Source organism: Cotesia glomerata, linkage group LG3 (assembly GCF_020080835.1).
Source record: "Cotesia glomerata isolate CgM1 linkage group LG3, MPM_Cglom_v2.3, whole genome shotgun sequence".
NCBI lineage: Eukaryota > Metazoa > Arthropoda > Insecta > Hymenoptera > Braconidae > Cotesia > Cotesia glomerata.
In genome coordinates this window covers 9,354,411-9,369,515 of record NC_058160.1, presented here as the reverse complement: position 1 = coordinate 9,369,515, position 15,105 = coordinate 9,354,411, and the positions used below count along the sequence as shown (strand labels likewise).

The window sequence follows — 15,105 nt, the reverse complement described above, 5'->3', positions numbered from 1 at the left end:
TTGTTTGAAGTTTGGAAAAAAATTTAATCAAATCCGATTTCATTCTAAATTTCCAATTTATTTGAAAAAAAAAATTATTTTTTTTTAATAATTAACATAAATCAATGTGGCTTTCAAAAAGTATTCGCTTGTATTTTAATAATATTTTTAAAGCTTAAATTATTGAGAGAAAAAATATTAAATAGCACGATTTTAATTGCCGGTCAAGAACTACTTGAACAATTTTATTTATAAAAATAAAAAAAAATGATATTTAAATTATAATGATCAGTGTTTATAAATATATATGAGAAATTATTTATTTAGCGTATGATAAAATTTATAAAAGCTATTCGTTGGGGAGAATGGTGGGGTCGAAAGAATTGGTAATCATTTTTTTATCGTCGGTGGCAGCAGATGTATGAGGGGATAAAGCTTGTTTTTTTATCGCCTCTTGTTCCTCGGCTGGCTTTGATGTATGCCCAATGATCCTCATCAGACCTTTGTAATTAATTAACTCAATCAATTTATTTACAAAGTACTTGTCCTCTTAGTTTTAGTTACTATATCCTGTATCTACGTACACTAATCCGATCTATATTGCAGATATTTCAAAGTATTGCTACTACCTATGCATTTTTTTATCTTTGGTCATTTATCATGATCATTACTTTAATTTGCGCTTTTTTAATTTACAATGAAAAATTTTTACACGTTTATGTTCAGATAAATTTTTATAAAATATTAGCCAAAAAAATATATCCTTAATTATTTTTAATTGTTCAAAATTTTGAAACAAATTTTAAAAAAATTTTATTTTTTGAAATTTAAAGAGTAGAAAAAAAACTTTTTTACAATATTTTAAATTTTCAAAAATATTATTAAGATCACCCTTAAAAAATTTGATATTAAAATTAATTAATTTTGAAATTGCATTTTACCTAATTTATATTATTATTACATCCATTTTTTAGAGAAAATTTAGTAAATATTTACAAGTGGGGTCAACCATTATAATTTTCATTTTTTTTAACGAAATTTCTATTTGATTTTAATGATATATTTTTTTTTTTTAAATACATAAAAAAATGAGCAATAAAAAAAAGAAAAGTTGTTTATCACAATTTTAACAAATTTTTAAAAAAATTTATAAATTTTGTAGAAAATTGTGATATTCAACTTTTTAACTTCCCGCTAAGAAAATTGAAAATTTTCAAAAATCGGGAAGTTATTGGTTTTACCCCGTTTTTCGAAAATCGAGTTTTCAACAGATGTTAACGTTTTGAGGTCCTAGGAAGCCTCCCCGAATGTTTCCGCGGTGATGTTCGTATGTATGTATGTGTGTGTGTGTGTGTGTGTGTGTGTGTGTGTGTGTGTGTGTGTGTGTGTGTGTGTGTGTGTGTGTGTGTGTGTGTGTGTGTGTGTGTGTGTGTGTGTGTGTGTGTGTGTGTGTGTGTGTGTGTGTGGCCGTATGTAAACCTCTCATAACTTTTGAATGGCTCGACCGATTTCATCGCGGTTGGTGCCATTCGAAAGGGCTTGAACAAACTTAGATTTTGAATATAATTTGGACAAAAAATTTTTTGAAATGTGGTTTTTTTGGAAATACTTTTAAATGGTTTTACTGATCAATTCCAAAAACTAATCAGCTCTTAACATAAAAAAACCACGTCGATCGCCACTAGCCCGGTCAAAATCGGTTGATTCGTTCGTGAGTTATCGTTGTCGAAAAAAAACCGAAAAAAATGTTTTTTCGGAATTACATCGAAATTCCTACTTCGATCGATTAAAACTTAAAGATTCTTTATGAAGCCTGAAAACTGCGTAGAATGTCACCATTGTGCAATTTTGAGCGCTTAAATATGAAATTAGCGGGAAGTTGCAGGGATGGCCTTTAGGGTCAACCGTTTTTCTAATTTTTTTTTTTTTTAATTTTTTGATTTTTTATGTACTTTTAAAAAAAAATATATCAAAAAAAGATAAAATAGAAATTTTATCCAAAAACATGAGAGCCAAAATTGTATCCAACTTTTGAAGGCAAAAAAGCTATCGAAATCTTTATTTTTTTCTTTCATGACATTTTTTATCATAAATGCGCCGTAAAAACAAGTAGAATTAAATAAAAATTGAAAATGTTAATTTTTCACCTAGTTATGGCCCAAAATGGGGTTGACCTCACTTGTAAATAATTACCGAAAATTTTTTAAAAGTTTTCAAAAAACATAAAAGAAATAACAAATTTTGATTTTCAATAAAATATCAAATTTTTATTAATTTTACTTTCAAATAAATATTTTAATTTTAAATAAAAATAATAATAATAATAACAATAAAAAACAAATAATTTGTCACCTAGAGTTTCCCCGTTGGCGATGATTCCTGTTCATGCAGCAACCACGTAGTCCAAGTGAAGTGAATTTAAAAAATATAAAAATAAAAATGTCTTGTTAGTCACGCTCGTCTACTTGAGTGTATTTTATCAAGCCCATCGATACAAAAATAATAAAAAAAAAAAATGTTTAAAAAAGAATTTCTCTCACAAAAACTTTTTTTTCTATCCATACATACAATAATATATTATTACTATTATATATACTTTTTTTCAATTCCTACAAAAGTAAGATTGAGACAAAGTAACACTAGCTTACTTACCTAAATGCTACATGAACATTTTTATCTCCTTCCCTATCATTCCATCTTTCTCTCTTTCTCTCTGTCAGACGGGGTGAATCGATTCGGGTAAAGTGGAGCATTGGGGGCAGAGCCGAGCTTGAGAGCTACAGCCTGAGGGCCGAGGGTGTATAAGTAGTAAAACCCAGTAGTAGTGAGCCACTGGGGCACTGGATGTTGGGCGCCAGATACTCCAGCGACAGAGACACCCTCGCAGAGACAGAGAGAGAGGAAGATTCGAGTTTCGTGATACAAAGGTAGCGAGTGTGAGTGTGAGCAGGCGGAGAAATATCTTCTCCGTCCTCCGGGGGAGGAGAGCTCGGTGCTTTAACTTAACTTAATAAAAAATAGTTAGCGCCAACTTACACTCACCGTTGTCGCGGTACTTGCTGAGTTGCTGATAGACCTGTTTCATCCGCTCGATGTTTATCCTTGAGCTTTTGCTGTGATTAACCATCGGCAGCGAATAATCACGCCCGATTATACATTTAGCGGACTTCTGGACGCATAGAGGCGCCACCCACGGCTCGTGAATGTAACGTGTAGGGTAGTTCTTCAGGACTGGCAAATATCGTCTATTTTTTTGTTTTTTTTTTTTTTTAAGTTTGATTCATCAATTTTTTTTTGGGGGTTTGAAAACAGACATAAAAATTATTTGTTTATTATTACACTGAGAAAAAAAATTTTAAACACTCAAAATTGACCAGAATTTAAAGAAAATTTAATATTTAATTTTTTTTTATTATAATAAAAATAAATTTTGGTAATTATTTACAAGTGGGGTCCACCATTTTAATTTTCATTTTATTAAACGGAATTTCTATTTGATTTTATTGATATATTTCTTTTTGAAAAATACATAAAAAAATGAACAATTAAAATAAAAAAGTTGATTATCACAATTTTAACTAATTTTAATTCTAAGATTTTGGAACAAAAATGGTTGGTAAATATTTACAAGTGGGGTCAAGCATTTTAAATTTCATTTTTTTGAACGAAATTTCTATTTGATTCTATTGATATACTTTTTTTTTGAAAAATACATTAAAAAAATGAACAAATTAAAAAAAAAAATTAATTATCAAAATTTTAACAAATTTTACAAATTTAAAAAAAAATTTATAAATTTTTTAGAAAATTGTGATATTCACCTTTTTTTTTTAAATTAGTTGTTTTTTTATGTACTTTTTAAAAACAAATATATAAAAAAAAGATAAAATAGAAATTTTATCCAAAAACATCAGAGCCAAAATTTTTTCCGACTTTTGAAAGCAAAAAAGCTATCGAAATCTTTATTTTTTTCTTTCACGACATTTTTTATCATAAATGCGCCGTAAAAACAAGCAGAGAAAAAAAATTTGAAAATGTTAATTTTTCACCTAGTTATGGTCCAAAATCGGGTAGACCCCACTTGTAAATAATTACCAAAAAAATTTAAACACTCAAAATTGACCAGAATTTAAAAGAAATTCAATATTTAATTTTTTTTTCATTATAATAAAAATAAATTTCGATATTTTTTTGTCAGAAAATTAATTTAATTTTTTTCTATAGATAATTTATATTTTTTCTTAGTGTAATTATTATTTTTTGGTTGATAAAATAAAGAAGAAAGAATGAAAAAATAAATAATAGAATAATGTAAGTATTAAAGGATATAAAAGCTACCTGATGTAATCGCCATTTGGATCGGCTTTGCGGCCGAACCGGACTGGACAGTAACAATGGAAAAATTGTTGGAAAAATGAGCTGCAAGAGAGCCACATCCACATACCGGCATTGACTGACCAATCTGCGTCGAGTAATAGTTGGTCGAATATCTAAATAATTATTAATTAATAAAATTCTATATTTGGGTAGCGATAGATATTGTTATTAAATTTTTTAGGGTAAAAATGTTGAAGAAATATAATTATTATGTTATATGACAATTAGTAAGAATCTCACGAAGAATAGAGAACAATACATCTAAGAGTATTTTAATTTGATACCTTCATTCCTTCTTCCCAAGAGATCCAGAGATCGCCCCTTGTCAAAAAACAAGCGACTGCATGACGGGCGAGATGATGAATCCAACCCTCCTCACGCAATTGAGTCATTATTGCGTCGATCCACGGAAATCCTGTTTGCCCCTGAGTATTTTTAAATTATTGTCATTAATATGATATTATTATTATTACTATTGATTTTTAATCTTAATAATAATAATAATTATAATAATAATAATCACATTAGCCCATTTGGCAAGAGCTTCATTGTTTTTATCCCAAGGAATTTGCAGACAAATAGGATTCCCCTGCATCCGATCAAAATTTGGATTTTTAGTTGCTGCGCAATAGAAAAACTCTCGCCAGAGCAATTGTCCATGAAGAGAAAGTGGCGGGGAAGCTTTTTTTATCTAAACAGTAAAAAATTAACAATAGAATTGGTTCAAAAAATAATTTTAAACCGGCGGGTCAATAAAAGTTCAAACCTTGCGATACAAATCTCTAAGTTGATAATAAAAGAGCCTGGTACTGAGACAACCGAATCGTAAATAAGGCGACAGACTGGTCTGATTGGGCAACAGAGACTGGGGTGTCATTTTGGGTCTTCCGAAGCTCGCGACCCAGGCTTTGCGACCCAAATGTCGCTCCAGTCGTGCCAGTGCCTCGCTTTCGCCTCCGACCCACACTGAAGATTGGAGACCCTCTGTATCAAACCCTGAGGGAATAATAACCAGCCGTATTCAATCTCTTTACTCACTGATCGCTTCAAGGGTTAGATCGATATTTTTTCTCTAACTGTTCATTTTTAGTTATTCATTTGATGTTTATATAAAATAACTACCAAAAATTTAATAAAGTAATGTTAGGACGAAAATTTGATCCTGCGAACCGGAGGTATCTTACCGAGCTCTTCGAGGGTTGGAACACCATACAGGTCGTCGTGGTCCTCTCTGAGGGGTGTGAATGCGTCGCCGATACACTCAGCGGTTATTGTAGGTACCGGAGGTACCGGCGGGTCCATTTCTGCGACGATATTTTGGAATTGGTGATATGTTAATGGTGGCTTTCCTCCATTTCTGTCTAAAATTCTTTAAAAAAAAACAACAATAATAATTTTTATAAAAATTGAATTTTATAATTACTTTTTCTTTATATAAAAAAAAATTTAATTTTTCTAAAAAAAAATGATAACCTGAAAAAATTTTTTTTCTAATTTTATAATTAAGTAGAAAAAAAAAATAATTTAATTTTTTACTCGAGGATCACTAGATCCCGTCACTCAACTCAGACTGAAAAAATGAAAATAAAAAAAACATTAAAAAAATAAAATAAAAAAATGTAGTTACACGGTACATTTAAATAAATGGGAAGTGTATGTAAAAAAAGAGTAAAAATATATGTGACCGACAATAGCGCACCTGGCGCATCAAAGAGATTAAGAGATTCCCGAGGGAAATGGAAATGAAGAGGCTCGAATTATAACGAAGTATCAAACCGTGCGTGAGAATTAAACGCAAAACCTACGAGCCTGGCATTTAAACTTGTACTACTCTATCTTGGAAACGTGTGATAGATGTTTGTGGATAACAAAATATGAGAGAGAAACGTCGAAAGGGCACGGGCTCCACCAAAACCAGCCGGGTGATAAAACTAAAAACAAAAACCAAAAAACTACATAAAAATCCAAGCTCGTAAACTTTTTACCGAGATATTTATGCACTCTATTCTAGGACGAGATAGATAACGAATTATATTCATCCGTACGACTGTTCATTGTCGAATCATATTTTTTTTTTCCTTTTGCTGATTTGACGGAAAATTATTACGCTCGCGCGGCATATTTCTTTTAATGCCAATGAACACGTTAATTGATTTTACGTTATGTTTAGTGAATTTTATTAGAATTTTGTTTTATTAAGTTGACAACTTTGTATAAAAAGCCGATTGATTTTTATGACTTTGGGTGGTTTCAAAAAGTCAATCGGACCCCAATTGACGGATTTTAAGGGTTGATTCGAGAATTTTATGACGATAGAGACTGACATTGTCGCTTGAAGGGTGCACTGATAGAAAAAGTTACTTCATTTTTAATAAATTAATTTATTTAAAAATAATCTATTCATTTGTTAAATAAATTTTATTACTATTTAACTTTTGATAAATATTTTTCATCCATTATTTATCAGTTTTTATGGATTATTTTTATTTGAGACATTTTTTTATGAAGAAAACTGTAAATATTAATTAATAAATAATTCATTAATAGTCAACTTATATTTATTAACTTATTTAGAAAATAATAAAAAATTTATTAAATCATTCGTTCAAAAATATTTAATAAACACTAGCAACCTTGCAGTCACTATGTGATTGCCGTGACTTGTAAATTATAAATAAAGAACATTTTGTTTTATTAAATAATGACTTTTTGTTAAATTGCACTGTATTTTCTTAACTATTGACGTTTTTAAAGATATAAGCTCATCCCGATGTTACACTCATCAAGAGCTTTCATTTGAGTACCCACATGCATTTTGATATATTTTTCATATATTTATATATATAATATATATAAATATATGAAAAATTGATGTGGATATTCAAATGAAAGGTCTCGATGAGTGTAATATCGGAATGAGCTTATCTTCAAAAATATCATTAGTTGACAAGAAAGCAAAGTCAGTTCTTAATTATTGACATTTTTTAAGATAAAAGCTCATCTTAATGTTACACTCATCAAGAGCTTTCATTTGAGTACCCACATGCATTTTGATATATTTTTCATATAAACATATGTATAATATATATAAAATATATGAAAAATTGATGTGGGTACTCAAATGAAAGGTCTCGATGAGTGTAATGTTGAGGTGAACTTATATATTTAAAAATGTCAATAGTTCACACACAGTAAAAAATTTTGCGTCATTGCGTCAAAAAATTTTGTGTTCAAAATTTTTATGTTAAATATTTAACACTTTTTTGTGTTATTTTAACATTTTTCTGTGTTAATTTAACACAATTAATGTTAAATTTACACATAAAAGTGTTAAATATTTAACACAAAAATTTTTAACACAAAATTTTTTGACGCAATGACGCAAAATTTTTTACTGTGCAAGATATAAGGTCATTTCTTAATTATGTATCTAGAGATAGAGCATTTTCGAATCTGGACTATCCTGGAGACAATTTTTTTCTTATTCTCTTAATAATATAGATTAGTAAATAATTTATCAACTACAAATAACAATTCATTAAATCATCTGTAAAAAAATAATTCATCAACAATTACTAAATCTAACTAAATATTACTAATCCTTCTATCAGTACGGACTTCAGACATCTGACATATTAATCTAATCCGTCTTAACATGTACCACCGTTAACTTATTGCATAACTAATCCCCAAAATTTCACATCAATAATTACCAAAAAATGTAAAATAAAAACTCACTCATCTAATTTATAAAGAGTGTGAGAGACCATCTGAAGAACTGAAATTCCGAGTTCCCTACAAAGCGTGGTAATATTATGATCCCTCGCGCGGCCAAAGGGCTCGGGATCTTCTTCAAAAGTGAGATTAGTGGTCCCCCATTCACGGAAGATCTTCGGCAAGACGTCTGCCGGCTGTCCGCGAATCACAAACAGCCTCGAGTTCAGTTTCCTGAGCGAGGCGTCGAGATCTTCCAGGCACTGGAGGAGAAATCTGTGCAGATATAATCTGTAGTATCTTTGATAAGTGAAAGAATTGTTAATAAAAAATGGAAAGGAGAGAACCTCCACTTGTTGATACCGATGCTTTTACTTCCAGCTGACCAGGGATCAATCACAAAAACGCATCGGAAGGTATTGGCTCCGTTGAGACCTTCTCTCAGAGAGGGATTGTCATGTAGACGGAGTCCTTTTCTGAACCAATGAACCGTGTGTTTACCTCTGTCACCAGTCGTTGCACTTCCGGTGGTTGTTGTCGCCGTTCCAGTACCACTTGCTGTCGTGTTCGGGGTGATCGAGGCATCTTTTATGCCCTCACAGCTCGGTACCCCCCTACCGCGGTTGTTGTGCCGGCTACCGGTCATATCTTTCCTGGTTTATTTTTTATTCATCCTTTTATTTTTCTTACATCTTTTTTTTTACTGGAAATAAAGTTATTTTTGTTTTTATAATTTTTTTAAGAAATAATTCAATTTATTTTTAGTTAAAAAAATTTTACACACCCTTTTTTTTCACTAAAATTTATTTTTACTTACAAAATTTCTTCATATCTTATTTTTTGACTTAAATTTATTGTTAATAATAAAGTTTGTTCTTTTTTTTCACTAAAATTAAATTTATTATTATTTAGAAAATTTTCTTATGTCAATTTATTAATAAAAGACTCTTTTGGCACTTAGTGTTAATTTTAGCTTGTGTCAAAAAATTTTTAGAGTTAAGACAAAAATTTTAAGTATAAAAATAATTAAAATCTTTATTTTTTAATGTTATTTTATTTCAAAAAATTTTTCAACTTAATTTATGAACAAAAAAATTGTTGAGCGCTTAGTTTTATTTTAAAATGTTTTAAAAAATTTTTAAAATTAAAAAAATTTGTGTTTTTTATTATTATTAAAAATTTTTTTCCTTAATTTAAGTAAATTTTATGAGATTCAATAATTTTTTTCTTGAATTAAAACAATAAAATTCTTCAAAATAATTTTTGATTAAAAAATTTTTCTTAAAAATCAAATTAGGGGAGGGGGGGGGGGGCAAAATGGGGTACTTAAGAAACCGTTATGATTTTAAGGACTTAAATATGCTGATTTTTCTCGTTTTCAGTCGTAATTGAAGGAAAATAATCAAATTTTAAGTTGCCGTAGAAAAAAAATTTTTTTTTTTTGCGGTCAAAATGTGGTACCCCCTGAAAAAGTGAAAAAAAAATTTCATTATCCGAAAATGAAATGTCGTTAAAAAAATAACATTTTCCTATCGATAAGTCTACGAAAGAACCCAAAGAGATGAACAAATCACCCAAAAAAGAAACATTGTTATAGTTGACGCAATATACTTCTAACAAAAATTGAGGTAGCAAAAAAAAATTTTTTAATTTTGTAGTAATTTTTGACGGGTTTCGCTTGAGTAAAAATAATATCAAGATAAAAAAAAAGAGTTCCCTTGAGAAGATTCTAATTTTTGGATCTCCTGGTGAAAAATTTTTTAGACATAGTTCTCACGCAATTCCAAGCAATAGCACGAAAAAAAACATTCGTAATTTTTTTGCACTCTCTTTCTTGGTTTAGGGATTCAGGAAAATTTTTTCAAGTTGAATGATCTTGTAGGCCTGAACATCTTACTTTTTAAATTAAATATCTCACAAGCCCACCAAATGATTTTGAAGAAATTGGCGGCCTCTGACACAGTTTTCTGAGCATTGATAGTTAAATTATGACATCAAAAATTATCCGAGAATAAATTTCGAAGTTATTTGAAAAAGACATTCTTTTAGAATGGTTAGTTTACACATAAAAAAAGGTTCACTTGAGCCAAGAAAATATTTTTCTTCCTAATTATTTCCTTGAGCGAAAAAAAAATTTTCTTTTTGACACAAGAAATTTCACTTATTCCAACAAAATTAACTCTTTGGTTTTAAGAAATATGTATCTTGATCCAAGAAAATTTATTTAAGTCAAGAAAATCTTTTTGTTTTGAGAAAATTCAGCCTCTTGCTCCAAAAAATTAAATATAAAGATAGAAGTAAATTTTCATTAATATTTTTATTGATTAACATATCAAATGGGAAGATCAAATAATGTTGAATCATTTTTTTCATTCAATATGTATAATTGCACGCTAAAATAATATAAAATGGGTATCAAATATTCAAGAGAAAAATTTTCTCAAGGTGAGAAAATTTTTTTCTCAGCTGAAGTAGGTGGCACTGCTTCCCTAATTTGCTGCCCCCCCCCCCCTAATTTTTATTTTAGCACAGTAATTACTTATGATTATTTTACAAAATTTTGCTCTAAATACACTGATAAAAGAATTTGTTTATAGTTAAAAATATTTGTTAAAATTTAATAAATCATTTATTAAAGACCACTTTTTAGTATTAAACAAATATTTCTTGGTATTTAAAATGATTTGTTTGTATTTAATAAATCTGATATTCATTTATTAAATATTAATAAATCTTTTTAAATACTAAGAAACATTTGTTAAGGACTAAAAAGTGGTCTCTAATAAATGATTTTTTAAATATTAACAAATATTTTTAACTATAAACAAATCCTTTTATCAGTGTAATAGAAGAAAATACGAAGTATTGTTCGCTCAAAAGTAAACTAAATTTAGTTCCCAGGCATTTATGGTAAACTGACAGCTCATTACTTCGGATTACCCGAAGTATGTTATAACATTGCAACTATTAAGTAATAATGATCCATATACTCTGTTTACATAAACAGTTGCCAGATCGTAAAGTAACAGCGGCTGTTGCTATTGGAGCTACAGGGCGAATAGAATAAAGAACCGCATAAGAAACAACGGGCTGCTTTGAGAGCGCAGTATCCTAAGAGAAAGTCTTTTTTAAAGTTATTTTAAATTTATTTATTCAACTCTGCCGGCGGAGTCACGTGTACGGTAACGTGCTAATATTATTATACACATTTACTTAATCGTTCCCTTTCTCTCTGTTTTATTTTCATGTACATTGGACTTAAATATATCAATAAACAATAGACAAAAAAAGATGTCTTGCGCAACTATTGAATGAATTTTTCGAAAGGGTGAATTGAAAAATTAATTAAAAATTGATTTGTTTTACTCCGGGAAAAAAAAAAGAGTAGAGGGGAGAAACAATAGATCGAGAAATTCTTTATTGTCTGAGTCTACTATTTAATAATTACGATCGAGTCTTCAAGTCGGCACAGTAATTATCGGGGTTTTTCAGACAGACAAGAGATAAGAGACAAGAGACAAGAGCTGACGAGAGACCGGGTTACAATCGCGTTAAAAATTAGTCAATAGGTTTCACCGCTGAATCGATCACTTCTACTTCTCACATCGCCGTCAGTAGCACAAGGTTATAGACACTGAGAACTAACGCTATTGTCTGTCGTCGTGCAAAAATAATAATCATTTATTTGATTTTCTTTTTTTATTATTTTCTCTGGTCTTATTCTTCTTTTTTTAGGTATTATTTATATCACTGTTATTTGTCACCGTAGGAAAATATTTTAATTTTATAAAAAGTCACTTTGTATATCGGTGAATGAATTGATTTTAATGAAAACAATTTATGGCTGGATGATTCTGTCAGAATTCTGATAACAGAAAGCTATTATTAGTTGAATTATAATTAGATCTTATATATTACTATAAAACTTTTATTTATTATTATTACTACAGTGATAAAAAAATTGACTTGACTCAAGAGCCAAACTCTTGAACCAAGAATACCATTTTGAAGAAAATGATATTCTTAAGTCAAGAGAATAAATTCTTGAGCTAAGAAATTATTCTTGGTCTAAGAAAATTTTCTTGAGTCAAGAATTTATTCTCTTGACTCAAGAAAATATTTTTCTTCAAAATGGAATTCTTGGTTCAAGAGTTTGGCTCTTGAGTCAAGTCAATTTTTTTATCAGTGTAGCAACCTTGCAATCACTATGTGACCGCCGTGACTTGTGAACTATAAATAAATACAATTTTGCTTTATTAAATAATGACTTTTGTTAAATTGCACTGTACTTTCTTAACTATCGACGTTTTTAAAGATATAAGCTCATCCCGATGTTACGCTCATCAAGAGCCTTCATTTGAGTACTCACATGCATTTTGATATATTTTTCATATATACATATATATAAATGTATAAAATATATGAAAAATTGATGTGGGTACTCAAATGAAAGGTCTCGATGAGTGTAATGTTGGGGTGAGCTTATATCTTTATAAATGTCAATAGTTTACAAAATACAAGGTCATTTCTTAATTATGTATCTAGAGATAAAGTATTTTCGAATGCAGTCTAAATACTTGTCATTATAAATTGACTATCGGTGAGATGAAACCTTAAAAAGGCACAAATTCAAGTCAAGATCTTTGCAATGAAACTAAATTACACTAAAAAAAACCGATTTTATCACTTGAATATCCTAGAGACAAAATTTTTCTTATTCTCTTAATAATATCGATTATTATTATTGGAAATTAAAATTAATAATAATAATAAATAATTCCGATTTAAAACTAAAATCACATTGTACTTAATAAAATTCAACAAAAACTTGATTTTTAATCAAAAGCAAAAATTTTGTATTTCATAAATTTAAATTGAAATCTTTTAAAAAATTCAAAAAATTATTTCTAAAAAATTGAAATAATAATAAAATAAAATTTAATTTAAAAATTAATTAATTTCAACATCAAATCCTCTAAAATAAAATCTTATTAATATTTTTGATAATTAAAAAATAGTAAAGACTAAAAATTACACAATTAAAAATAAAATTAACAATGTAAATTAAATTAAAAATAGTACAAACCTTAAAAATTAACAATTAATTCCTAAATAGTAGCATAGTGTCACAAAAAATAATCACTTTTCATCCATACCTGCCAATTAAGGCAAAAACACTAAAAATTTATAACAACAAAAAACGAAAACATACAAAAATACGGACACTATTTTGAATTGTCTGAAAAGCTTGAGCTACAGTTGTAAGATTAAACGTTGTTCCTGGCGAGGGGCTTGAAGAGTGTGTTTCAAATCCACGCCGAGTGCAACGTGACCACATACCCGGAGACTAATACGATTGGTCGCGTTAATCACGTGATCATTAAGTCACGTTGCACTCGTCGTGGCTCATTGCCTTGCTTTGTATCATATTTAATATTATTATTTAAATAATTGTCTTATTTTTCAACCCCACTACTAAGACTGCTATTTCTTCTTGTACTTATATTATGTCTAGGGATAAATTATTGCTATTAATTTTTATGAATCAAAACTCTTTTCGTTAAGATACAGTGATAAAGCAATAATGCAATTAATATGTCGATACTAAATGGTAAGTGTACTTGTCTGGAGAATACGATCTTTATCTCCTTTCGCTTAAGTTAACACACTAAACTCAATACTATATTACACATTTCCGTTAGTATTCATGTCTTAGTGGGTAATACTTACTGTTAAGTTGAGTTACGCTTATGTATTGAACATGTAATAGATTACGTTCTGTTACAACGTAATAGTTTCACTTGACCTGTTGATTGTTTTTCTTAAAAACATTTTTATTTTCAAGAATACGTAATTTATTTTTCAAATTTAAGTCAATTCACAGCTTCGAGTCGGATTTCTGTACCAAATATCACAGGTACAAAAAAGTGACAAAAATCTTTTCTTTAGAGAATTTAATTTCCTACCAAAAAGGTCTCTTATGATTTTTTTGAATCTCGAATATTTAACCAAAAAATTTTAAGTTTTTGGAAATATATCTAGTTATCCTTTTGATCTTGGACAATATCTAAAACCTTTGATCTCAAATTTTGAGTAAAGAAGTAGAGATACAAAAAAATTGACAAAACCTTTCTTGCACAGAAAAAAAAGATTCATTTGAGCCAAGAAACTATTTTCTTCTTAATTATTTTCTTGAGTGAAAAAAAAATTTTTTTTGACATAAGGAATTTCACTTATTCCAACAAATATAATTCTCTTGATTTAAGATATACGTATCTTGATCCAAGAAAATTTATTTAAATCAAGAAAATCTTCTCGTTTTGAGAAAATTCAGCCTCTTGCTCCAAAAAATTTAGTTCCTGATAGAAGTAAATTTTCTTGTCTTGAGAAAATTTCTCTCTTGGTCCAAAAAATTAAATATCTCGATAGGAATAAATTTTCATTAATATTTTTATTGATTAACATGTCAAATGGGAAGATAAAATAATATTGAATCATTTTTTTTATTCAATATGTATAATTATCCGCTAAAATAATATAAAATGGGTATCAAATATTCAAGAGAAAAATTTTCTCAAGGTAAGAAAATTTTTTTCTCCGCTAAAGTAGGTGGCGTTGCTTCCCTAAAGTGTCTTAAAATCTTGATTAAACATAAAAATTTATTGTATCAAGTATTTATGATAATTTGAATTAAGAAAAAATTACTTCCATCAAGAAGAGAATTTCAAAAAAAATTTTTACTTCGGCCAACACAACTTCGGTCTTTCTTCAGGCACCCGAAAATTTTCTTGAGCCAAGAATTTTGTTCTCCAGTCAAGAAATTTTTCTTTTTGTGAACTTTTCGGAGGGAAGTGTAATATTTGTAAAAGCTTCAAAATTTGATCATTATCAGTTAATAAATGAAGTAATTGATTAATTAGCAAGCATTAACGATAAAATAATATGATGACATTGGTTGATACAAAGGATATGTAATTATTGTTAATGGGTACTTATTAATTATGACTAGTGAATGGGATTGAAACAAGAGTTGGA

General features: G+C 28.8%; 1 protein-coding gene across 2 annotated transcripts; it reads right to left on the bottom strand.

Annotated features, from left to right (window-relative positions):
- Positions 1-273: 273 nt before the first annotated feature.
- Positions 274-13,409, bottom strand: LOC123261887 (cryptochrome-1). 2 transcript variants are annotated; one of them, XM_044723749.1, is made up of 11 exons: positions 13,157-13,406; positions 8,418-8,773; positions 8,095-8,346; positions 5,541-5,725; positions 5,123-5,352; positions 4,880-5,047; positions 4,641-4,781; positions 4,318-4,469; positions 3,022-3,224; positions 2,332-2,358; positions 274-480 (listed from the first exon to the last, which is right to left on the bottom strand). In XM_044723749.1, exons 2-11 carry the CDS (start codon positions 8,714-8,716, stop codon positions 329-331), a joined length of 1,809 nt encoding a protein of 602 aa, XP_044579684.1. In that variant the 5' UTR covers positions 8,717-8,773; positions 13,157-13,406; the 3' UTR covers positions 274-328. The 2 variants fall into 2 exon arrangements, with proteins under 2 accessions (XP_044579684.1, XP_044579685.1); XM_044723750.1 differs by having other exon boundaries at positions 427-480; positions 3,016-3,224; positions 13,157-13,409.
- Positions 13,410-15,105: the final 1,696 nt, after the last annotated feature.

Excerpts from the sequence above, each read along its gene's own strand:
- LOC123261887 (XM_044723749.1), bottom strand. The coding sequence starts at position 8,716 with ATGACCGGTAGCCGGCACAACAACCGCGGTAGGGGGGTACCGAGCTGT. Across the intron at positions 8,347-8,417 it reads ATCGGTATCAACAAGTGGAG|ATTTCTCCTCCAGTGCCTGG; the intron begins GTTCTCTCCTTT and ends ATATCTGCACAG. Across the intron at positions 481-2,331 it reads CGCCAACGGGGAAACTCTAG|GTCTGATGAGGATCATTGGG; the intron begins GTGACAAATTAT and ends TTAATTACAAAG.